This window comes from Prionailurus bengalensis, chromosome E3 (genome assembly GCF_016509475.1).
Source record: "Prionailurus bengalensis isolate Pbe53 chromosome E3, Fcat_Pben_1.1_paternal_pri, whole genome shotgun sequence".
NCBI lineage: Eukaryota > Metazoa > Chordata > Mammalia > Carnivora > Felidae > Prionailurus > Prionailurus bengalensis.
The window spans coordinates 1,489,844-1,513,814 of NC_057357.1; the positions used below are offsets into that span (position 1 = coordinate 1,489,844).

Genomic DNA, 23,971 nt, shown 5'->3' on the forward strand with positions numbered 1-23,971 from the left:
ACCCACGAACTGTGAGATCATGACCTGAGCCGAAGTCGGACGGTTAACCCACGAAGCCGCCCAGGCGCCCCTTGGCTGGTTCTTAAACCGCACATGCACATAGCACGTGACCCAGCAACTGGGACCTGAAAACTTACTTCCACACAAAATCCTGTCACAACCGCTCAGCAGCTTTACCTGGAATAGTGCCAAACTGGCCTCTGACTGAACGACGGGGCACAAACTCTGTACCGCGGACTGCCGCGTGGAAGTAAAAAGGACGTCCGTTGATGGACAACAACAGCTTGAATCTCAGGACGTGAGGATCAGGAAAAGAGCCAGTCCCCAAAAGACACACACTGAGTGGCTCCGTGTATATAACATCCTCAAAAGGACATGATTACAGAGCAGATCCGCGGTTGCCAGGAAGAGGGAGGGGTGGCGTGACGGGGCAGCAGGGGTGGGGGTGGGGGCGCTCGGTGTCTGGATTAGGCGGTGGAGGTGGGACACACAATGTTTTGTGCAGAGTCGTGTAAAACATAGCCGTCAGGGCAAAGTGGGTGAAAGGTGCAAGCGACCCCTCCCTGCTATTTTTGCAACTTCCTGGGAATCTGTAATTATTTAAACATAAAAAGCCAAAAGGGAGAGAGTGCCCTCCAGAACAGAAACCGAACCTAAAACAGCAACGTCTGTGCCTCTAGTCTGGAGGGACTGGGTGTGGCTTGGACCAGGCGGCCCCACAGGAGCTCGTACAGCCCAAGCCAGGAAGGAGTGAGGGGACCCCGCCTGGCTCGGTGCTCGCCCAGCTCCAGGCCTGGACAGACGCCCCGCGGCCAAGCCCCCGGCCCCTCTGTCACGAGGGGGAACGGACAGGCATGGACAGGCTTGGACAGGCTGCGCCGGGGGAAGCAAGCAGGACAGTCACCCGGTCTTTTCGGAAGCCCCGGGCTGGCAGGACGCTGGCCGGATCCGGGGGCTGGGGTCCTTTGCCGTCGTGCAAACAGCAGCCCTCTGGCTTCAGCAGACAGCAGGCGGGGCCCAAGGGGCAGGTGGGCGCAGCCGGGGACGGGGGTGAGGGGTGGAGCTGACACCCAGGGGTGCTGTTCGAAGTGCGCCCACCCCTGTTCTGTGCAGGAAGTGCTTCCATATGCACTATCTTTAACACCGGTGAAAGGCTTGGGAGGAGAAAAAGCAAACAGCATCAAGATTCCTCCGTGCACCCACCGACCCCCACAGGGGCTCAGCGCCCACAGTCTGCACACCCACCAGGCCCCTTCCCGGGCCGAGGCTGGGACGTGGGGGGTGGGGGGCCGTCCCGGGGTCCCGGGGAGCCCTGCGGGGACCTGCGAGCCCGTGGAGCTGCGCCCAGGCCCGGCCCACGGGCAGCGGCACATTTTTGTTCGGCCCCCTCTTTTGGAAATTTTACAGGAGATTCGAACACACACAGGAGACCGTATACTGAATCGTCGCGCCTCCCCCTCCTGCCCTCGCCTCGGGCCTCTGCCTCGCCCCAAGCAAAGCCCGGGCATCGCATCCAGCCTCAGCACGTACTTCTGACCCCTAAGCACAGAGCTCCATCGTGTCCCAGGCCAATGAGGAGAGGAGCCCCAGGCTGGGCACCTGCCTGGCGGCAGGAGGAAGGAGGTTTCTCTCGGCAGCAGCCCAGCCAGTGAGAAGCCGCCCTCTGGCCTCCTCCGAGGGGCTCTCGTCCTGAGCAGCGCCCCCCCTTCCATTCTCAGACGCACTTGGGGGTCACCACGGTTTGCCCGTGGTGAGTGCGATTCCTTTGCCATTCTGGAATACGGAACGAGCTACTATTCTGGTAAAATAACTGGGGGTTCTGTTTTTAGGGTTAGTGTTACGTAAACGTGTGTGTGTTCAGTGTAAGATACGCAAAAAATCATAGAAATAACACATGCAGAACGACACAGAACAGCTTCTTCTGGGAAGACAGAGTGTCTTTACTGCTAAACTTGTGGCAGGAAAGTTTGATCAGATGAAATGCCAAGTTGGGCTCTGACTCTGGGGGCACGTGAGCCTGTGGGGAGGACACACAAACCGCCGTCCCGGGCTCTGCGCCGGCCGCCGGCCGCACGCCTCCCGCCTACACCACTGGCCTTTCCAGGCTGGGTCTCTCTCGCCAAGCCCTCCATGCTCCTTATCAGAGTCCACAGTTCGAGGGAGCCCTGAAGAACATTAACTTACATCAACAGAGCCACGAAGAAGTCCAGATAGAGAACCTTTCTCTAAACCAGACTCACAAGAACAAGTTAACTCCAAACATTCCTTGTCCCTGATCGACACATCACCTAGGACCAAATATCCAGTGTAAGCACATAATTATGAGAGAAGGGTCATCTCCAAAAGGAAGCTGGCCCTGCCATTTCAGCCAAGGCAGCTGTAACCCTCCACATCATCGTCTCCAGCCACCCCCCCCGCCCCCCCCCGAGAATGACCACATGCAAACAAACTCTGGGTAGCAGAGTCCCCTCAGTGTGGAATGCAGCCCGGCCCATCTTGTCTGCTGCCACTCCAGTCACCAGGAATACTTGCCAAGTCTCCAGAATGTGGTGAGCAAAGGGCCATTGTGATGTTTCTATAATCCGTGGAGAGGCGGCCCCGTGACCTCAGCAAAACACTGGGCTGCGGCCTCCCTCTTCGCTGCAGAGCGCGGTGCACAATTAGGGCACCGGCCTTGTGACCACAGGGAGAGCGGCTGCGGAAGCCCAGCCCTGGGGCCCGGGGGCACACAGCCCCTGCTCCTCAGGAACCCACACCAGCAGTCGGGGGACGGCTAACTCCGTGTGGTTTTCGAAAACGGACGCCTGAGCGTGAGGCGGTCAGAAACCCAGGAGGAATCAGGTCACGCTCGCACACCAACTCCGTCCGCCCAGGACGGTGGTGCTGTCCCCACAGACATTCGGCTCTTGCACAGCAATCGGCCAGAACAGTCAGGGAGCAGCTGCCAACAAGGCACAAAGCTGTCGCCCTCAGAGGGAGATTTACGTGAGCCAGCTAGAGAGTGCTAGAAGGTGCAGACCTTGGCTCAGCTGCAGGTGGGTGGCCCTGACACATGCACGGACACTGTGCTGTCCTTCCTGGCCCCGCTGGCATTCCTGGCAGAGGCCTTCTTTGCAGAGAAGGCAGCGTGGGTGACCTGACGCTAAGTGGCTTAGGTGGCACCTCATGTCAGCTCTCCCCAGTTGCAAACGGCTGCGGAACATCCTGTGGGCAGACCGCGTTATACCTGGCGTCCCGGGGACTGTGACCAGGAATTCTGCCAAGGCCGCTCATACGAAGGCGATAACGTTTACTTGGGTGCACTGGTAAGAGAACTCATCTGGGTTCACATCCTGACCCCACCAGGGGCTGAGTGACCTGAGTGAGGTTCCTTACGTTTTCTGAGCCTCAGTGCAACTTAAAATGGGAATCCTGCATTTCACTGCTACTAAAACACATTTTCTCTCTCACTTTAACACCTTTAAAAACAGGATGCTTCTTATAACCTGCAGTGTCAGAACTTAATTGTGGCAAGTTGTTTTCTTTTTAGTGGTTCATAAGACAAAGGCGCGGGTAGCACTAACGATGTCTTAAGAGCTGATAAAACGTGGCCTGAGGGCCTAGGGCAGGAGCTGGCAAAGAGGGGTCTCTCCAGCTGTCTGAGCCGAGTGCTGGACGACCGTGGCTGGTCGAGGCGTCGGGGGACGCGTGGCCCCCTCTCAGGCGGCTCTCTGCTATAAACCCACTTCTGGCGTTGGGCGGAGAAGCAAGGTAAGGCAGTGACGACAGGGCCAAGCGGGCGGTGGGGTCCACAAGTGACCTGGACTCTGCTCTGCCCTTTTACCACAGGGAGTCTGGTCCCCCGGCTGACCCCAACTTCCGTCTCTAATCCGTGGTCCGGAAGCTGACCTGTGAGGCGGGCGGGCCTGGGGTGGAGCCCTGAGCAAGCAGGCGGCCCTGGGATGCTAACTGCCTCGACCGCTCTCCCGTTCAACCCCCGGTCGCACCGCGGATCTTCATTAAATTAGAAGGCGCTAAGGTACTAATTACAGCAAAGTAAACCTCCTTGTTCTTTAAACTCTCCCGGCTTTTAATCGTGACCACAGCTACGAAATTCATGCGGCTGCAGACGGTACGCCGTGTCTCCCCGAGGCCGGCTCGGCTGGCAAATTCCTACGACCAGAAGTAAGGGGTGAACTTGGAGACAGCAGGCGCGCTTTGGGGAGGTGCAGGTGCGCCTGGAAGGACCAGATTACAGCCTTCGGAGGGAGGGGGGGGCGCTGTCCCCTGCAGATTAGAGCGCGTTCTGACTCGGCGGTACGACCAGCACCAGCGCTTTGGGGGAGCCCACCTCAGCGCCCGGGGTTCGCGTCCCGCACCCGGCTGACCTCGGGTCACAGGACGTGCTCCGCCCCGCCCCCCGCCCCGCGCGGCGGGAGTGCGGCGCGAGCCCGGGGGGCGGGGCGGGGCCGGCCGGGGGCGGGGCGGGCGGCGGTCACGTGTGTACACAGGCCCGCGCGGCGTGCGCGCCTTGAGCCCCGCCGCCTCGGAGCCCGGAGCTGCCCGCCCCGCGGCCCAGCGAGCCGGTGAGTGGGCGCCCAACGCGGGGTCGAGCGGCGGTCATGCTCGGGGGCTCGGCCCGCGCGGACAGCGAGCCCCGGGCTGTGGCGGCCCCTCTCGGCCAGTGCTCCGCTGGGACTTTCGGGTGCCTCGGCCCCGCCCTGGCGCTGTCCTCTTGGGGAGGGGGGGGGTTGCCGTCCTTTGGGGGGCTGGAGGCGCCGTCTCCCAGGGGTTTGGGGGCACTGTCCCCTTGTGGGGTGGAGGCGTTGTTCCCCAGAGGTCTGGGGGCACCGGCCCACTTGCGGGCGGGGTGGGGGCGCTGTCCCCAGCCTGGGGCAGCCCTCCCGCTGAGCTAACCGGGCAGCCGCCCTGCGGTCATTAACCTGTGGAGGGTTCCTCCGGTGTCCTGCGGGGAGGGGGAGGGGGAGGGGGAGGGGAGGGGGTGAGAGGGAAAGGAGGCTGACGGCTGACCGTGCTTATAGCTTCCCTCCTCTTTGTGATTACACAATTTTTAGTAAGTTCTGGAACTACGTCTGAGTGCAGTTATCAAGTCTGTTGCCGACTGTCTCGGACACTTGCTGAAAACGTGACTCCCCTGGGTATGGAAAGGCTCCCGCAAAACTTCCTAGGAAGGCAGTGGCCCCCAGCCTTTGAACACCCACCTGCTCTGCGGGCAGCAAGTGCTGCCGGGACACCTCAGCTCTGGTCCCGAGGCTGGGCCTCGTCTCTCGGGGGGAGCCTGAGGGAGCCTGCGCATGTGATGTCCCCTCACCGGAGAGGCCCTCCTCTGAGATCTCCCAGCTTTAAGCTGAGCAGCCAGCAGAGCGGGAGGCTGGAAGCCGGTTGCACAGACCTCTGCAAACACAAGAGTAGGACTAAAATGGCTCCGACCCTGTTCCCAGGCTGCTCATGCACGGTGACCAGATCCTCCACTGTCCCCACCGGGTCTAGCTGGGGCACGGCTGGGAGCGAACAGAGGCGCTATTAATAATTACGCACAGCGTACGGCCACCGTCTGTGGCCCGCGGCAGAGCTCCTAAAGGAACTGCTGTGGGGCCCGGCTCTCCAGACCAGAACCTCTGCTCTCTCCCCGAACGAAGCAGGCCTCTCGACACCTAGCTTCTAAAAACTGGAGCTCGTATTTGGGGAGTGCTTACCAGGCCCCTCGACACAGGAAGCTGGGCCAGAGCGGAAAGCCCGTGGCCCGGGGCCACACGCCGCTCTCTGACCACGGGGTGTCCTGCCTCTCCAGTCAGGATGGAAACCTCCAGGGGATAGAGGGACGCGGCTCGAGGCCAGGACGTAACTGTCAGCGTTGACCTGGCGTTCCCGCAAGTCAGAGCACATGGTAGGTTGATGGAAGCCAAGGTACGTCCACCTGATGTGGGTCATGTGGGCTGCGGAGACTGACTGTACCTATTACATAGCGAGAAAGTGACATCCTTGCCGAGATCGCTGTTGGGAAATCCGCTTGTTTGATTTACAGGTGGGAAGAGGGCTGTGCTGCCTCCGGGGGCCGGGGGAGGGGGGTCCTGGGGCTGCTGCACCCGTCCACGGCCCTAGGATGTCATTTGGAATCCTGAGAAAACAGCTGCCACCTGGCCCTTAAGGAGCCAACCACATAGCAGGGCCACGTCTTGGGGGCTGCTAGCAGGGGGGTGGGGGGGTGAGCTCCTCCACTCCACGTTCGTGCGCGTGACAACACCGTGCTCCTTCTTCCTTAAACAGTGTTTCCTGGTTATTTCCTCTTGCTTGCTGCTGGCTCAAAGCCTAAAGCCACTTGTATAACTGGGCAGCCTCAGGCCGCGTGTGCCCACGGGGGTCTCAGGCCTAGGACCCAAATTACCACCTGGGCATCAGTCCTCAGTCTAGATAAGAAAAAGGCTGGTTTTCCCTCTAACTGGAGATGCTGAGACACAGCCCCACTGGGGAGCAGAGTCCTGTCCCCTGGGGGCCCCATGTGCAAGCAGAACGTCCTGGAGTAGCAGGACAGGGTGAAATGGGCCAGGTGTCCTGTGTGTCCCCCAGCAGGCCTGGCCTGGTCCCCTTCCTCCCATACCTGCCGGGGGGGGGGGGGCGTGCCCAAGGGCTTCCCAGTTTTAATTAGAACCCAGCACACCAGGAAGCAACTCTGAGTACAGACAGCCAGCTGGTTGCTCCCTCGGCAATGACTGCAGGCGGTGATCAGATGAGGGGCTCTGAGCAACCCCCCCCCCCCGCCCCCGCCCAGGTAAGAGCACACCTAGTTAATAGCTAGGGGAGGTCGGGAACCCAGATGGGGTCCCAGGCCTGCCCAGAGTCTGAAATGGGAGACTTGGTCTGTTCTCAGGCCTTTGAATTTCTGAGCGAGTCTCTGTGTTTCCCCCTGGCCTGGGGTACCTGGAAGGAGCTTGAGCCGCAAACCACGTCAGTCAGGGAACAAAACAGCCCAAGAAACTAGTGCTCCCGTAGACAAAAGAGTGTGTGTCCCATCTCCTTCCAGGGAAAGGAAGCCTGTGGCCTGTACAGGCGCCCCGCTGGCCCGGACCGGGCGGCCTGGTCTCAGCCCCCCACAGCCCTTCCTGAGCTGGCAGACAAGCCTGCTCTCTTCCAGGGAGAGGGAGGCGGCTCTTTGTTTATGCGGCTCAGCCAGGTTGCCTGGCCCACTCACTGCTCTGCAATTGAGAGCAGTAAAAAGCAAAAAGCTATAAAATTCAAAACAACCCATCTGTAGAAGAACAGCTTCTTATCACACCCCAGGAAGGCGCAGCGTTTGCGATAGGAATCAGTATGTGCAAGCCCTCTACATTGAAAACCTATGAAAACATCAGCCTTTCCGGAGTGTCTGGCTCCTGCCAGCTGGATGTTAATTGTAGCTGAAGCCTCTGCCCGTTATTACAAAAGGAAATAAACATTCGGGAGTCATTTTCAAAGCATTCTGATTGTTCTAGAACATTCATCTGAAGTTGAGTCTCACGGTGCACAGCGGGTCTGTGTCAGATAGAAACAACCCACAGGACCATCAGCCCGGCCGGGCCGTCTGCCCAAGCAGGGTGCACTGCCCGGGCCTCGCAGCCCTGTGTCCCCCTCAAGCAGCTCTCCCACTCTCTGCTGTCCCTTCTCCTACATGGGGTTCTGGTGCTCACCTTGGGGAGGAGCCTGCGACCTAACGGTCCTCCTCCCCAGCCAGCCAGCCAGCCAGCCAGCCAGGCTTCTGGCACAAATCACCCTCCCCGCCCCCCTGCCGTTTAGAGAGCTTAGAGAGCTCAGAGAGCTCTCAGCAGGACTGGCTGGGGGGTGGGGACAGCAGTCAGGGAGGGCTCCCCGGGGCGTTGATGCCAAAATAAAACTTCAGGAGTGAGTTAGCACTTCACAAAGGAACGGAGAATCGAGGAAAGGCAGTCTAGGCAAGGGACCAGTGTGGGCATACAGCAGTGGACGAGGGACGAGGGAAGCTGTGTTCGTTCACCCCGGCCGGCCCCGGCAGGGGGTGGGGGGGCAGGTGCCCGGCCCAGATGGGCCCCACACCAGAGGACAGGATTTCCTGATAACAAAGCAAGGAAACCAGGTAAGGTTTTAGAGAGACCAGCTCAGCTACCTTTCAACAGCGTGACTCCTCTTTGCTGGTTTTTCACGTCTGCCGGGTCTGTGCGCGTGCAGGCAGGGTTCCCAGCAGGCGTGACCCCTGCCCGTCCCTGCAGCAGCTCAGCCACCCCCCACCCATGCTGCTTGGACCCACTCCTGGCACCGGTCTGCACGGAGATCACTCTGCGCCTCAGCCAAGTGCATTCCCATTGCTTACAGACGTGCGGTTTTGATGGGCTGGTTTATACCATCTTGTCTTCTTTGAAAAGGCACAGAAAGCAAGCCGCCGATGTCTTGCCTCAAAATGCTTCTAACAGGCCGCCTAACGGGCGGGCGGGCCTTGCCAGCAGTGAAGAGGAGGGCCAGTCGCTGCGGACAGACCTCTCCGGCGTCCTCCTAAGGGAGGGCTGGAAAAGAACGGACCAGAGCCGTCCTGCATCCCGGCTTGTCTGCACGCAGTGAGCGCACGCGAGGGAAGCACACGCTTACTTATGCCCCAGTTGAATGTGAGTGCAACACCAGGAAAATCGCTGTGTGTCACCAAAGCCCTAACCCAGCCCGCAGAGCCTGTGAACTCGCTCCTGTCCCCCGACAGCCCCGCTGGGCCTGCGACTGGTGGTCACGCACTCACACCTCCCTCCCGGTGGGTTTCCTCTCGCCGTGTCTCAGGTGACCGATTCGGAGCGCAGGTTCACGCACCAGCGTTCTGGGCACCCAGCGCGCCTGGGGAGGAGGGTGCGGGCTCAGATCCTCCTCGTCCCCATGCCGGGGACTCACCCAGGCCCACCCGGTCGCGCTCCAGGTACCTGAGCTCCTAAGCTGGGGAAACTGAGGCAGCACAGAACCTGCGTCACGGGCACCACCCGGTGGGTGAGCAGAGCCTCACCCCGGAGGCTCCACAGGGCTGTCCTGAGAGCTCGCTGAGCCAGGTCACGGGCACTAACTGAGCCCCCTCTGCAAGGCTCAAGTCTCCGCGTAAGTGGCCTCCTGTACCGTGGAGGTCCCGCTGCAAAGTCTCCTGTGCAGGACAGGAGTTGGCCAGGGCAGTGCCTGAAAGCAGAGGCATCGAGGACCGGTGCTCTCCTGCTCCAGGCAGCCTACCTGCAGCCCCGCTGTGCTGTCCCCGTCTGTCCCCCTCTGTCACCCAGGCCTGGCCATCACCCCTGCTGCTCTGGACACTAGGCCACCGCTGCCACTGTGCACCTGCTCTCGCAGCAGGGCCTCACGGTTGTCTGCAGAGTGACCCCTACGGAGGCGGCATGTTCAGGGCCCACGGGCCGCCAGGCCAGCGCCAGACGTGCGCCCCCCCCCCCCCCCCCGCCCCGTCAGGGCCTCCAGGTCTGTGAGTCGCTTGGCCTTGTCCAGCTGCTCGTGCCCCAGGCGGGGGACAGACAGCCCTTGGACACTCATGTGCTGAGCTGGCAGTCCAGCCAAAGAACCTCCTGACCCAGCACGGGGGGGGCCCTCGGCTCGAGGGCGACCCCCCCACGTGACCAGGAGCGGCCGGGACACCTCCTGGGCCTGGAAATGGCAAGTCCAGGAAAGCACCTTCGTGAAAAATAATTATTGAAGCCCAGAGGTGGTCTTGGAAGTAAATGGCTTTTCTTTTCTACCTGAGAGCATTTGCAGTAAATGACTGTCACCCAGCTGAGGACACACAGGCCTCTGTAGGGGATGCAGGGAGACAGAGGGCTCCGGAAACTAAGTCCCTAGAAATGCTGAGACACCTGCACACCCTCTCGCTCCATCCTCCACAAGCGCTAGGCAGGCCTCCCCTGCCCTGCCAGGGGTGGCTGCCGTATTACTGCGCCCTCTGAGAGGCTGGCCTGAGGTCACCCCGTGAGCCCGCAGAGAGGCCTGGATGGCAAAGCCGTGGCACCAAGTCCACAAATGGAATGCCAGCTTTGACCAAGAAACCCTGCCCTTGTGGACCTCGGCCTCGCTCTCCTCTACGGGTCCCAGAGGTGGCCCCTCCACGCTGCAGCGTCGAGCACAGCCTCGTTCCCTCCGAAGGGTTCCCGCCGCACAGCCAGCCTCGTGCAGGGGTGCCCCCTCAGCCTCCGGGTCCTCTCAGGTTTTTCTGGACGAACAGGCCATTTGTGACCTCTCGCCCCTCTGGGATGCGCAGCCAAGCCGCCGAAGGGTTCGCGGTAATGGTCCGAGTCGGCTGAGGGCTCACCCCGGGCGGGGGGCTTCGTGCAGCCATCTCTCAGGCCAGTCCCGGCGCCTGCTTCCACCAGGCAGCTTCCTCCGCCCTCCCCGACCTCGGTCACCTGTCGACTGGCCCCACAGGCCTGGATCCGTGCTGCCCCGAAGCCGAAGCCGTTTGAAGAGGCCTGGGAAGGGGAGTGGCCACTGGAGAGGCCAGCCCAGTCCTTATGGTGCGGAGGCTTTCTTCTGAGTGTGATTAGAGAACGAAACACACAGAGAGCTCTCGGAGAGAGAGAGGGTACGTGAGTCACCTTTACAGGAAAAGCCACAATGAACTCATAACCTGGTGTTTCTTGGACAGCCGCAAGCAGGTGCGTGGTCGCTGGCCTGGAGAGCGCCTCCCTTTTGCTGCCCGGCCCAGATACTGGCGCACAGCACTCCTGCAGCCCCCGCCCTGCGCTGGCCTGTCACCACCGAGGCCTGCTTCTGGACCAGCAGAGGGTGGGGGCCTGGTGGTCCTGCTGTGCCCCTGCCTGCCAACGTGCCAGGGGTGACTGGCTTTGTGCACCCAGGCCGGCTGGCGGTCTGGGCTCACGACACCGCAGAGAAGCGCAGACCCATCTCGGCGGGGGTCTTGAGGATGCATGGAGATCCGGGGTGGGATGGGGAGGGGGGCTCTCGGAAGATGTTCGCAGCTTTTCGTGTGCTCCTCGGCTCCGGTGGCGTGAGGTTGGGAAGGGGCTCCGACCTGGAACACCCACCCTGGGAGGAGGGGAGAGGTTCGGGGACGGTCCCAGCGCTCAGCTGCAGTGAAATGGTGGGCTGGCAGGAGCGGGGGCTCACGGGGGGCCCTGGGTGCCGGTCCGTGGGCACAGCCATCGCTGTGGGTGCAGACAGGGCACCTGGATGGACACGATGGGGTGTCAGTCCTGAAGGAATCTTGGAAGAGGCTTTGGGAGGCTAGAGGCAGGGCCAGCAGAGGCAGAGTGGCACCGAGGGAGTGGGGGCGGGAAGGGCAGAGCAGGCCAGGCGTCTCTGCCAATGGACCCTTCCGGAAAGGGCTCTAAAGCGTGTGGAAAAGGAGGGTGGGCACAAGGGGCCAGGGAGGCAGTGGGGAGCTCCGGCAAGGAAGGGCCCAGGGGTCCTAGTGCGGAGGTGTGGTGACAGGACCGGCCTGTTTGGAGAGCCAGCCTGGATGGGAGGCCCACTGGGGTCCCCGCTGACCCTGACACCGTCAGCTGAGGGGCTGCGGCAGGTGGCAGGGCCCGGAAGTTGGGATTGCCGATCCTGCCATTTGGGGAGAACGTGGCAGATTTCCAAATGAAAACGGGTGGAGAGTGGAGCGCAGGCCTGCTCGGCCCTGGAGAGGCCGCCTCCCCACCGGCTGTGCCCCAAGTTCCTCTTTCGCCGAAGGAAGTGAACCGAGAACTGGCGAGCTGGAAAGGTGGTCTGAGGCCTGCGCGGGAGGGCGGGAGCCAAACCATTGTTCCCAGGTTGGCCTGCTTCCCGGGCAGCCTGAGGGGAAGTCTCTGTTCCCGGGTTCCTGGACTTGCAAAACCAGAGCGCACAAAAGGGAAGTGGGGTCACCGCAAGGAACCGGGGACCAGAGAAAGGCAGGGCCGGGAAGGGGGCGGGCGTGGGGGCGTCCGCGGGCCCCCAGGTGCGGAGCGGCGGGCAGCGGCCCCGAGCAACAGCACCGGGGCCGGGCCCTGACCGGGCGGCACCCACGCCCACGGTCTCCGCAATGTCTGCGCTGTGACGAGCACCACCGGCTCCAAGACCTGAGCGTGTTTCTCTCACTGGCCCGTCCTGCTCGCTCGACACGCGGCAGTTCTGGCCTCCTGAGCACGTCCGCCGTGCCACGTGCCCACACCCCGGGCTCGGCTGGCTCTGCCAGCCGTGCTCCCCGGGACCCACGTTCTGTCTGCACAGGGCGCGGGCGAGCCCATCTCGAGGCAGGTGCTTGGCTGTCCGGGAGCCTCCCCCACTCCCCCTCCAAAGACAGGGATGAGCTTCGGCAAATGCCAGACAGACGGCCCCGTTCGTGACACAAGGCGGCTCCTCACCGCTGGCCTCCCTGGAGGATTGCCGGAACGAAAGGACGAGGCCTCTCGTCAGGCCTAGAGAAAGCGAACCGTCTGCATCCAGATCACGGCCGCCCGTGTACTTGACCCACGTGGGAACCATGCACGCGCAGCGCCCCCTCCGACAAGCGAGCTGGGGCCACACGAGCACGTGAACTAGGAAGGAGGCTCTCAACAGACCGCGTTCCGGCTGAGGCTTTCCCAAGAACGGAGCCGTCCTCAGCCCAGCACGGCGGCCCGCCAGCGGCCCTTCCTGTGGCCCCACGGGGCAGCCGTGGGCAGTCAGGGCCGCGGCTCTGACCCCGCGGCCGGGAGGCTCCAGGCCAGCTGTGTTCCACAGCGATGTCGAGAAGACACCCACCCTTCTTCCTGCCGGTCCCGAGCCTGGCCCTCAGCCACCGCTGCCCGCTTTGGAGAGCTCTCGGGGCCACGCCCCCGGGCAGGCGGCCACGGCCCCTCTCCATGGTGACTGGGTAACTCTCAGGGAGGCCCACGTTCCGCCCTTAGTGGCCACCCAGCTTCCTCGCAGAGGGAAAAAAGGAACTCGTCTGTGCACACGCCCAGCACCCCGAGTGTCCGGAGCGGCCACGTGGGCTCCAGACGAGCCTCATCGCACCGGCCCCGCCACCCAGTGCGGGCCGGGGGCGCAGAGGGGGGAGGAAGCGGGCGCTCCCGAAACCGGAGCGGCAGGGCAGGAGCCTGATCCGACGGTGCCGGCCGGCCCTTCCAGGCACAACCCTCATTCCGTGAAACCGGCTGTAAACAGAGCTGGGAGGGGCCGCCGTGCCTGCCAAGGGAGGCAGAGACCGAGTGATTTACTGGAGGAAAACAAGTGTGCGTCCACACTGGGCACCGAGCGCACACACGCGCCCGCGCAGGAAGCCAGCGCTGCACGGCTGCGGCTGATAAGCTCCCGGGGGTGGGGTGGGGGTGGGGGTGGGGGGCAGAGAAACAGGATCCTCTCGGCGTCCTTGGCTGCTCACGGACGGGGTCTGCGGTCCGGGTGCACAGAAACGCGGGGCTCGGGATAAAGGTAAGCAGCCTGCGCCGAAGGCTCCGCTATGGCTGCACCTATGGCTGCACCGGGGACAGGCGGCCGGGAGGGGCTGGGCCGGGGGGGACGCCCTGAGCGGTGAGTGCCGAGTGTCCCCCGCCCCCCCTCCCGCCACACCTGAACCGGGAGGGAAGGACGGGCTCGTCACACCAGGAGCGCGAATCCTGGGGTCCCGGCCTGGGCGCTGAGCGCGAGCCCGCCTTTCTCGCTAACAACTACCCCGTGTGAGTTCAACGCCGGTCTTAAAGATGGCGGAAGGCCCTTCCTTTTGTGGGGCTGCGGCTCCATGTCTGGTCTCCTTACGAGGAGGGAGGCCGGTACACGAGAGTAGGTGCGACACCTCGGGCAGACCCCACGGGCCCTGGGGTAGGATGGGAGCCAGGCAGGGCCAGACCGGAGGGGGTCTGCCTGTGGGCTGACCACGGCAGAGACGGATGCGATGGGATGTGAAACGTCTAGTGGCCACAAGAACGCGCGGTGTTTCCTGGGGACTCGAGGCCTGTGAAGTCTGGTGGACAAGCTCTCCACAGCCATGGGCCCCCGTTCGCTGTCCCCCGGTTATGGTCAGAGCCATGGTTCGGCCGCACTTAAACATCCACAGCCAGCTCCGGATGAGTTCAGGAAGGAGAGTGGAAACCAGCCGTGTAATCAGCTAAAAGATGACACAAAAAGGACCCCCCCACCACCACCCAGCTTTGGGAGACCAAAGCTTCCTGTAGGAACCACAGGTGTTCCGGGAACATGCCAGCAGCCCAGTGCCCCCGCTGCACCCCAGGATCCGGTTCCTGGGGTGCAGGGCGCCCACCAGGGCCAGAAGCTGAGGAGCGCGGTCTAGATTTAGGGACCCAACCCATGCTGTGATTACAGCGAACACTTCTAAAAGTGATGTAATCAGCACGTGTGGGCAGAATTCGGCCGGCCCGGCGCCCAGCAATGGCCCAGCCCCAAGCATCACTCCCGTCTGACGGGCTGCTGGGCGGCATTCACGAGAATTACAAAACACTCCCACTGACTCGATGTCCCTGAACGGGAGCTCACACACCGACTGCCCACCTGCCCATCACAGCCGATCCAGGCACACTCCTGTTGTGGGGACCCCGACCTCCCTTTACTTCCTGGTTAACCCCCTGATGCCCCACTGGCTCACTGCCTCGGGGGAAATCAGCAGGTAGATGTCTGTGTTCACCGCCTGATCCCCACCCGACCCCCCCCCCCACCCCCACGCCAGGCTCCAGCCTGCAGTGCAGCGGCAGGTGTGGGCAGGGCCTGGCCCCCGAGCCCCTTCAGGGGCTGGGGTCCGGCACCAATAGCAACAGGGCTGGCAGAACCCTCAGCCCCTACGCCCAGGAAACAAACGTGCACTTTGCACGTGTTCGCCCGAGAGGATTTCTTACTCTGAGAGGAGATCAGGATGGGCCGAAATTCATTTTTCACGGAAGGTTTTCCTCCAAAGGACCGTGACACGTGAAGAGTGTGCTCTTTCCTCACGTGTGGGTCCTCCCGGCCAGCCGCACACCCACGCCTCCCGTGTGCTAGACCACGGGCCATTGGGTTGCACTCCAGCGGGGATGGGGGGAGCGCAGCGCGAGGTTCCCTCCGAGGGAACCCCATCACCGGGGCCCCGTGGCGGCCCGGTGGACACCAAGGCGTGAGCCTCTCACCCACGGTGGCCACCCCCACTTCCACGCTCCTCCTTAGGTGGGGCTCCCACCGCCTGGCTTAGCGCCTCCTGCTCTCCCAGCTGCGTTCAGGGCGCACCTGTCACACGCCAGCCTGTGCAGCTGCCCGCGACCTGCTCCCACGTGTGCACCCACACCCACTCTTGGGGACAGAGGCGCAGCGTGCTGGTGCAGCCCAGGCGGCAGGAGAGACGGAGCGGGTCTCTGGCCACCAGACCGCTGACACAGGTGTGGAAGGCGGGCAGACGCACAATTCCCACGCACGCCCGGGAAGGGTCCAGGCAGGGCTGTGACAGCCTGCTGTTCCCACCCAGGAGGCTGTGGAGGGTCACCCTGTCGTGGGAAGGCCCATACGCGTCACGGCCCTGCATGCCGCACCATGGGCACCCGTCCTTCTGAAACCCCTTTCAGTAAAGAGGCTGAAAAGGAGGTGGTCACGGGGCTCGCTTGAAGCCACTGGGTGGTGGGGGGCAGGACGGGAGCCCAGGACTGGGGTGGGGAGCCCTGCAGGGTGTCCCCGCATGGCGGAGAGAAGCCAGGACGGGAGGCAGCGTGAAAGCTGCCCGAAGCGGCTTCCCCGGTGGGATCTCGGGTGCATCATCCAGTGCTCAGATTTCTCTAGAAACGGGCTCGGGGAGGCTCGCTGCGGCCGTTAGGGTCACGGCAGCATCGGGACCTTGCGGGCCCAGCTCAGGACCTAAGGCAGCCACGGACAGCGACCTGGCTCTCCCAGAACATGCATGCTCGGGACGGAGTTCTTCTGGAAGGGCCCGCAGTCTCTAGCCCTTGCCCTGCTAGGTTAAGGGGCGAGGCTCCCTTTGGGCACCACCTCCGCATCTCTGAGGGGCTGGCGGGGCCCGGGGCTCTGGCTAACCTTCCGCTGCTTTCTCCCGCAGCCCGCCATCATGTGGAGCTGTGGCCCGCTCAACGGCACGGGCGGTGCAGAGGACCAGCCGCTGTGCCAGCACCTGCATCTGGTCCTGTCCGTCTTCTCCCTGCTCTACCTGGTGGCCGGCGTCCCCGTCGGCCTGGGCTATAACGCCCTGCTCGTCCTGGTCAACCTGCACGACCAGAGCAGCATGACCATGCCCGACGTCTACTTCGTCAACATGGCCGTGGCAGGCCTGGTGCTCAGCGCCCTGGCGCCCGTGCACCTGCTGGGCCCCACCGCCTCTGGGTGGGCCCTGTGGGGCTTCGGCAGCGAGGCCCACGTCACGCTGCTGGTGCTGTTCAACGTCTCCTCCCTGGTGACCATGTACTCCACGGCCCTGCTCAGCCTCGACTGCTACATCGAGCGGGCGCTGCCGCGCACCTACATGTCCAGCGTCTACAACACGCGACACGTGTGCGGCTTCGTCTGGGGCGGGGCCCTGCTCACCAGCTTCTCCTCCCTGCTCTTCTACGTCTGCAGCCACGTGGCCGCCAGGATCGTCGAGTGTTCCAAGATGCGGGACGCGCAGGCCGCGGACGCCATCATGGTGTTCATCGGCTACGTGGTCCCCGCCCTGGCCGTGCTCTACGCGCTCGCGCTCATCTCGAGGATCCGGAAGGCGGACACGCCGCTCGACCAGGACGCGGGGAGGCCGGACCCCTCGGTGCACAGGCTCCTGGTGGCCACCGTGTGCACGCAGTTCGGGCTCTGGACGCCTCACTACCTGACCCTCCTGGGGCACACGCTGCTGGCCTTGCGGGGGAAGCCCGTCGACAGGCACCACCTGGGGATCCTGCTCTTCGCTAAGGACGTGGCGAGATTCCTGGCCTTCTCCAGCAGCTCCGTGGTGCCGCTCCTTTACCGCTACATCAACAGAAACTTCCCCAGCAAACTCCGGCGGCTGATAAAGAAAATGCACTGCGGGCGCCAGAGCTGCTCCCCGGACCAAGCAGGGGTACAGCAGGTGATGGCGTAGAGCCGGCGGCCGGGGTCACGGCCGCTCGCTGAGCGCGGGTCCTGGGGCCGCCACCAGTGCCCCGGGTGGGGTCATCGGACGGGCAGTCGACGGCGTACTTCCCGGAGGCACGGTCCGGGCCCCCTCCTGGGAGACAGGCGACAGACACTTGACCTGGATGCACAGCACTTTGTCGCTGCCCGCTCTGTCACGCTCTTCCCCAGGATGTCACTGAGGCCGGGACCCAGAACAGCACGAGGCGTGTTCTCTCCAAGTTTTCTGCTTCCAGACAGGTCGCTCTTAGGCCAAGGCCGCGCGGTCCAAGGCGGGAGGGGCCTGGCGTGAAAAACAGCTGCCTGCCCACCTGCTTCGGGCGCAATAGCGTCCTCAGCCTGGCCGCCTCCACCCTGGGTTTCTGAATGAAGTCAGGAGAATCCAAATCCAGTGTTTATATTCTGTGCCGGCAAAATACCCGATTCTGTCTCTTGCGCTTATAAAAAGATTCGAGAGAAGTCACCAAAGCCTGAAAGCGAAGGAAGCAACACGAAGGGCACTCCCGTTGGACGGACGGGCGGGCTCCTGCTACCGCAGGGTCGTGCTGGGTGGGGTGAGGCGGGGAGAGGCGCGTGCCGTGCCACGCACACAGGCAGCGTGCAAATGCTTCAGAAGGACAGGGCCAGCAGTGTGGCTGGTCTTAGGCGGAGGGCCCTTAACTGGTACCCCTGCTGCCCTCCCCGGTGACCTCAGCTAACCGTCTTCAGTAGAAGCCAACTCCCCAAAGTGTGCACAAAACCCCACGCTAATAGTAAACCGAAGAGAGGAAAGCGCGGTGAGGATTTCCAACCTAACACAGAAGCTAGGAGGGACCGCCTGGGGAGTCACAGGCCTGCAAGGCGGAGCCCGGTCTGGCACGGGGGCAGAGCGTGGGGCCACCACTGCCACCTCGCACCCGACAACAGCCTGCTTCGCCAGACGCGGCGCGTGCCTGGATCCTTCCACGCCGCGTCCCGTAAACACCTGCTCTAAAACCGTGGCCGTCGAAGCCCCCTGCTCGCCTCGACACCATCCGCTCACCTGCACCCCGACGTCACGACGCACCACAGGCCTGCAGCCCCCTAACTGCACCTCTGAAACCCACAAAGCTCTAAAAACAGGAAGATTTGTTTGTCAAGTTTGCGGCACATTCCCTTGGTAGCAAACCTTGAGCTGAAGTGGTAGGAGAGCGCTTTTCTGAGGAAAGAGGAGCGTGAATGTGATTACGGAGCACTGGCCCGGCCCCACAGGGCCCCGTAACACGCAGCACACACAGCATGTTAACTGCGTGCGCACAAACGCAGAGAACAGGTGAACGTAGGTCGTTTGCCAAAAGCAGCCGGAAGTATGCACACGCCTTAAGATGTAATTCCTACGTCACCCTACGCTTTCCTGCGGGGTTACGGTGACAGGGAGCGGCTGGGGCTGACAGCTTGGGAACTCCAACCCGCGTTTAGGTTTGTGCATCCAAAAATGTGTTGCTTTTTGTCGCTGCTCAGCAATACACTGTATTTATTTATTTATTTGTTTATTTTTACCTTCTGACTCCCTTCACCCGTTTCTCCTCCCTGCCCCGGCAACCACCAATCCGTGCTGCTTCCGTGGCCTTGGTTGTTTTTCTTAAAGATCCCCTGTACCACTGAGATCATGTTCTACTCCTCTTTGACTTATCTCACTTAGCACAGTGCTCTCCAGGTCCGTCCGTGTTGTCGCAAATGGCCAGATTTCATTTCTGTTTATGGCTAATATTCCGCGGTGCGTGTACCCGCCCCCCCCCCTTCTTCTTCATCCACTTGTCTGTCAAGGGACACTCAGCTGCTTCTGTGTCTGGTCTGTTGTGAATAACGCGGCAGTGAACGTGGGGGTGCAGACACCATTCTGACTGAGTGCTTTTGTTTCCTTTGGGTAGATACCCAGAAGTGCGATCACCGGATAAGTAGACCTGCTTTTGACTTTTGAGGCACGTCTGTACTGTTTTCACAGTGGCTGCGGCAGTGCGCATCCCCACCAGCGGTGCCCGAGGACCCCTTTCCCGTACTCCCTCGCCAGCGCTCGGTGTCCTCTTGGTGGCGGCACCCTAGCAGGCGTGAGGAGCACCCGCTGGGGTTCTGACGCGCTCCTCTGACGAGTGCCGCTGAGCACCTTCTCACGTACACGTTGGCCGTCTGCGTTCTTTGCAGAAATGTCTGTTCTCATCCTTTGTAATCACATTTTATTTTGCTACTGGGTTGTGGGAGTGCTTTATGTATTTTGGAGATCAGTCCCTTATCAGAGGTATTAACATACTAACTTTTGACAACCTGAAAACTTAATTCTGACACATCTGATCCGAGGATGGCAAAGTGTGGCTCTGTGTTTTGCCACATTCCATTCAGGGAAATCGCTCCATTTGGCCCTGGTCTCCCGGGAGATTCAGCCCATGACTTGGTTGCCATTGTGTTTCTGTCTGCAGAATGTATCCCCTCCGGGGTGATGCGATGACTGAGTTCAGAGTCTGCCTGTGCAGAAGCATGAAAATACACTGGACACCAGGGTCCTGGTCTTACTCGCCCCTGGTAGCTGTGAAATTCTGGACAGGTGGGGCCTAATCTACTTCCTGGCCAGTAAGTCAGGGGCAGAATTAGAGAAGTTTCTGGGTTGCCTCTGTCCGTGAACGTGCTATTTCTACTGAAGGGCGCAACGCCCCTCTGCTGCAGGGTTTCCCCCAGTCCTGAAAGTCTCAGACCCGACCCCCTCCACTCCTCAAGCTGTGGGCTGCACGGCGGGGGATCCCGTGGCCCCGGCTCCGCTGGGGAACTCTCGTGTTGGCCGAGCGAATGGCGGGTTGCAGGGTGCCCGGCATTGCAGCCGTGGGGCCTCTGACCTCACACACACCTGCTATCACGGAGTCTCAGTCCTCGTCCTTTCACGGCGGGTGGGTGGGGCTGGGGCCAGGGTCAGTCCCAGGTCCACCACACAGGGCCAGGCTCTTGGGTCAGGAAGCCAACAATGTTCTTAGGGGACACGGGACCCAGCGGGTGGGCTGGTTTGGGGTGGCAGTGCTATTTCAAATAAAAAGACCCTTTTCCTCACTCATCTGTTCTGCTCTTTGCTCTAGAAAGAGCTCCTAGGAGAAGAGGGAGATCCCAAGGGCACAGAGCCGAGAGCCACGTGGGTCTCCGCCCACAGCCCCGGAGTCCCTCACCCCAGCTGGGCTCCCCCAAACAGAAGAGGGGCCGAAAATCACGGTCTCGTTTTCACTTTCTCAGTGGCTTTGGTTGCAACCTGGCTTGTTTCTGGTGACCTCCGGGGGCCTGAGCGGGTCCCACCCGTGCCGGTGACAGAGGGCCCCTGGGGATGGGTGGCAGGCTGGGTGTCTCACAGAGACCCCTCCGCTGCTTTCGCGGCATCCCCGGGTCTCACGGCTCGATTGGCCTCTGTGCTCTTCTCCCCACTGGGGACACCTCCGCCACCAGCCCCATGTGCTTCCCACATGGCTTTTGTCCATCCACAGTCACCTGGGCTGGATCTGGGGCGACTGGACGCTGCCTCCAGCGCTCCTGCCATGCGGCCCAAGACATGGAAAGAATTCTGAGCTGAGAGAAGAATGAGGAGTCGGTCGGGAAAGGCTCCAGTAGACTGTGAACGTGATCCTACGTGTTACACGTGTATTTTTTTAACTCACCAATCTCGAAGTCTCCCAGTGGAAGTCTATGTTCCAAGGCCATTAATTTTGTTATCAGTCCCTCCTATTATACTTTTTAAGTTAATCTTAATTTTGCTAATCACAACAACTCATCTACCTTGTCGTGCTTATTTAAGATTCTAGAAGGTGAATTTAATTTTAGGTTGCTTCACGAAGGTTATAAAATTTATCACGGGAAACCAGATCTCCTGCTAATTGTGGCAGATGCGTCGGGAAGGCAGACCCCCAGTCCTTCATAGAACGCACGTGATGAAGGAGAAACCTGGAGAAAATGATGAAGAAGCTAAATTACAAGTTCTTGGATTTAAAATCACCTGGAAAACTGGGGGAATTTTTCATTTCTCATCCGTTGCGTCTCTTCCAGAGTTTGTACCGTTTGCCTCGAGTTCTACGTAAATCATGAAGAAGATCCTGAAGAAAAACCCACACGTTTGAAGACTTAAGTCACTTGACACAAATCACCCACCTTCGGAATTCTCAAAATGTGTATTTCCAGGGGTGTATGACGTGTAGCAGAAACCGGCACGGGACTTAGCCTATTTCCCCTGGTGACACGGGGCCGCCACTTTTCGCTACTCCTCTGTTGCAGTGGCACAGCAGCAGCGTGTACCTGCACGCGCCCTCAGGCAGGGCGGGGCGCACCCCGAACCCCGGGAAGACAGCCCCCCAAGTCTGGCAAACGTTCTTTCCCGAGAACGGACGTTTGACAACTGCTGACGCGTCCCAAGGGCAGAGGACAGAACTGAGTGGCCCCAGCGGCTCCGTGTGGGAGGGCCTGTCCCCCCGGGCAAGAGGGGAGCGTGCCGTGCACACGGCGAGTAAATCTGAGTAACGAACAGGGAGTCTCTGGGAATGAAAGAATCCGAATTTACCCATCTTACGTTAATAAAGAACGCGAGGCGCAAAGAATTTTACGATTTGCCTCATTCCGTACGCGTGTAACACTGAAGTCCCGGGGACAAGCAGTTGTTGAGTGGCTATGACATTCTCGCCCCTCCTCCCGGTATTTGAAAACCGCTTCCCGGGAGGCTCTTGCGGGCCCGTGTGCCACTAACATCACGTGAACCGAGGAAACGATGCTACCGTCCGAAATGCTGTGAAGTCGGAGCGCGGTACGTTTCTACGTTCCGGCAGGGAACACGGGACTCGGAACCGCTCTGCAGCTGGGAGCGCAGGCGTGTGTGCGGGGCGCCACCTAGTGGCCGCCGGCAGAGCTTCGCCCTGCAGGGCAGCTGGGCGCCGGCCACAGAACCCTGACCGCGCCTGCACAGGGTGCTTCTCGCAGGGTTTACAGCCCATGTGGTCAGGGTCGGCGGGTCGCGCTCGGTGATTTATACCTTGGGGGCTTTCACCCCAAACCAGCCGCGGAAGAGCACACACCCCGCCCCGCGCTCCCCAACAATCGGACGAGGGAAACTCCGCCCTGCGGATGCCACGTGACTCAGGGAATTCAGGGCACATTGCGCTTTTCCAAAAACACGTGGTCAGCAGCAGTGGAGAGGAGCACTCGGACCACCCAGGCGCTGCTCCGCACACACACGCGTGTGCACACATGTGTGCACACACACACACACTGGAGCCAGCAGAACCTGGCGCAGACAGGGGCGGCAGCCAAGTCCGGCCTAGGACGCCGTACTTCTGTGCGGTTACGGCTGGGCTCCGCGCACTATGTTTCCAGGGAGGGCAACCCCACACAGAGATTTCCGATCGCCAGCTGAAGCCGTGTCAGGGAGCATAGGTGAGAAGGAGACAGTTCAAAGATTATAAACGCTTTTTTTTTTTTTAATTTTTTTTTCAACATTTTTAATTTATTTTTGGGACAGAGAGAGACAGAGCATGAACGGGGGAGGGGCAGAGAGAGAGGGAGACACAGAATCGGTAACAGGCTCCAGGCTCCGAGCCATCAGCCCAGAGCCTGACGCGGGGCTCGAACTCCCGGACCGCGACATCGTGACCTGGCTGAAGTCGGACGCTTAACCGACTGTGCCACCCCGGCGCCCCTATAAACGATTTTAAAAGGCGTTGCAGGGGCGCCTGGGTGGCTCTGTCGGTTAAGCATCTGACTCCGACTCCAGACTTCGGCTCAGGTCACAATCTCACGGGTGGGTTCAAGCCCCACCTCGGGCTCTGTGCGGCCCCCACGGAGCCTTCTTGGGACTCTCTCTCTCCCTCTCTCTGCCCCTCCCCAGCTCACGCGTGGGCACCAAGTAAATAAATAAACAAACTTAAAAAGAAACGCTGAAAAGGCTCTCTCTCTAAAGAGGCGGTGGTGAGTGGCAGGGGGCTGGAGGGGAAAGTGCTCCGGCCCGCGGCCTCCGGCCTGCTCGTGAACGGCCAGCTGGAAGGCCCCACAAGGCCGGCCTCTGCTCCGCGGGGCTGCCCCTCCCGTGCATAGTCTCAAAGCCTGCGGAGCACCACTACAAAGGGACAGGGCTCCACGGAGCAGGGCCTGGGGCACCTTGACCTAGGAAGTGAGGACAAACGGAGATGACCACGGCCACGCCCCCAGTGCCGACAGGACCCAGGCCCCGGCTGGAAGTGGTTCCTCCTGGCCATGTTTGGGACAACTTGAGCAAACAAACAGTGAAGAATTAAAAGGGAAAACAAGTCCACAGAGACACTCAAAAAGGCAGGAAGCAGAGGGGAAAAGGAAGCAAAGGAGAAAACCAGCGCGTCTCCGACTCAGGAATGGAAGGATGGGCACCGCGCAGGGAGGCTGTGGGCAAAGACGGCCAGGAGCGTCCGTGTGGTCCAAGCAGCACCTGCGGCCAACTTCTCAGCGAGGGGGGCCTGTGAGCAGGGTGCCCAGGCCCGTCGCCCCGCCAGAAGCACATGCCCACCTGTACCCGGGGCAGGAGGGGCCTCAGTGCCCCTGAGAGGGGCCATGGGGTCAGGCTGTGCGGCCACGGCTGATGCCCGAAAGGCAAGGCCTGGCCTGCGGGCAGGCAAAGGACAGGCTGGCCAGCGCCCCGGGGGGGGGCCGGACGCCACACCGGGAGCATGAGCCCCAAGACGGAGAAGTGAGTAGCAGAGGCAGAACCCAAAAGACGGGCGGGAGGCAGTGCGGGGTGGAGCAGTCCTGCGGGGAGTCAGGGATGAGGGGTGGACGGCTGGGCGGAGGCGTGGAGAGACGGGCCGGGTCCCCACAAAGGAAGGAGACCACGAATTCCTGGTGGGTCCAGACGTCCTGAGCTTGGATCCCAGTGGCCTTCCAATCCCCGAACTGTCTCCCAGACTCCGTCACTGTTCCTTGGGCCACTGTCCCTGGACTCTAGGCTAGGGACTCCCAAATTCCC

At 61.5% G+C, this 23,971-nt stretch overlaps 2 protein-coding genes across 6 annotated transcripts in view; one reads left to right on the top strand and one right to left on the bottom strand.

Moving 5' to 3' along the window:
- The window catches only part of CE3H7orf50 (chromosome E3 C7orf50 homolog), a 123,233-nt gene that overhangs the window by 24,974 nt on the left and 74,288 nt on the right, over positions 1 to 23,971 (bottom strand). The window lies entirely within an intron of this gene.
- Positions 4,478 to 22,450, top strand: GPR146 (G protein-coupled receptor 146). Of its 5 annotated transcripts, none has more exons than XR_006294144.1 (4): positions 4,478 to 4,565; positions 5,792 to 5,907; positions 15,968 to 18,447; positions 18,900 to 22,450. XR_006294144.1 is itself a non-coding variant. In XM_043559520.1 (3 exons), exons 2-3 carry the CDS (start codon positions 5,896 to 5,898, stop codon positions 16,976 to 16,978), a joined length of 1,023 nt encoding a protein of 340 aa, XP_043415455.1. In that variant the 5' UTR covers positions 4,478 to 4,565; positions 5,792 to 5,895; the 3' UTR covers positions 16,979 to 22,450. The 5 variants fall into 5 exon arrangements, 3 of the variants coding, with proteins under 3 accessions (XP_043415455.1, XP_043415456.1, XP_043415457.1); XR_006294145.1 differs by having other exon boundaries at positions 21,040 to 22,450; XM_043559520.1 differs by having other exon boundaries at positions 15,968 to 22,450.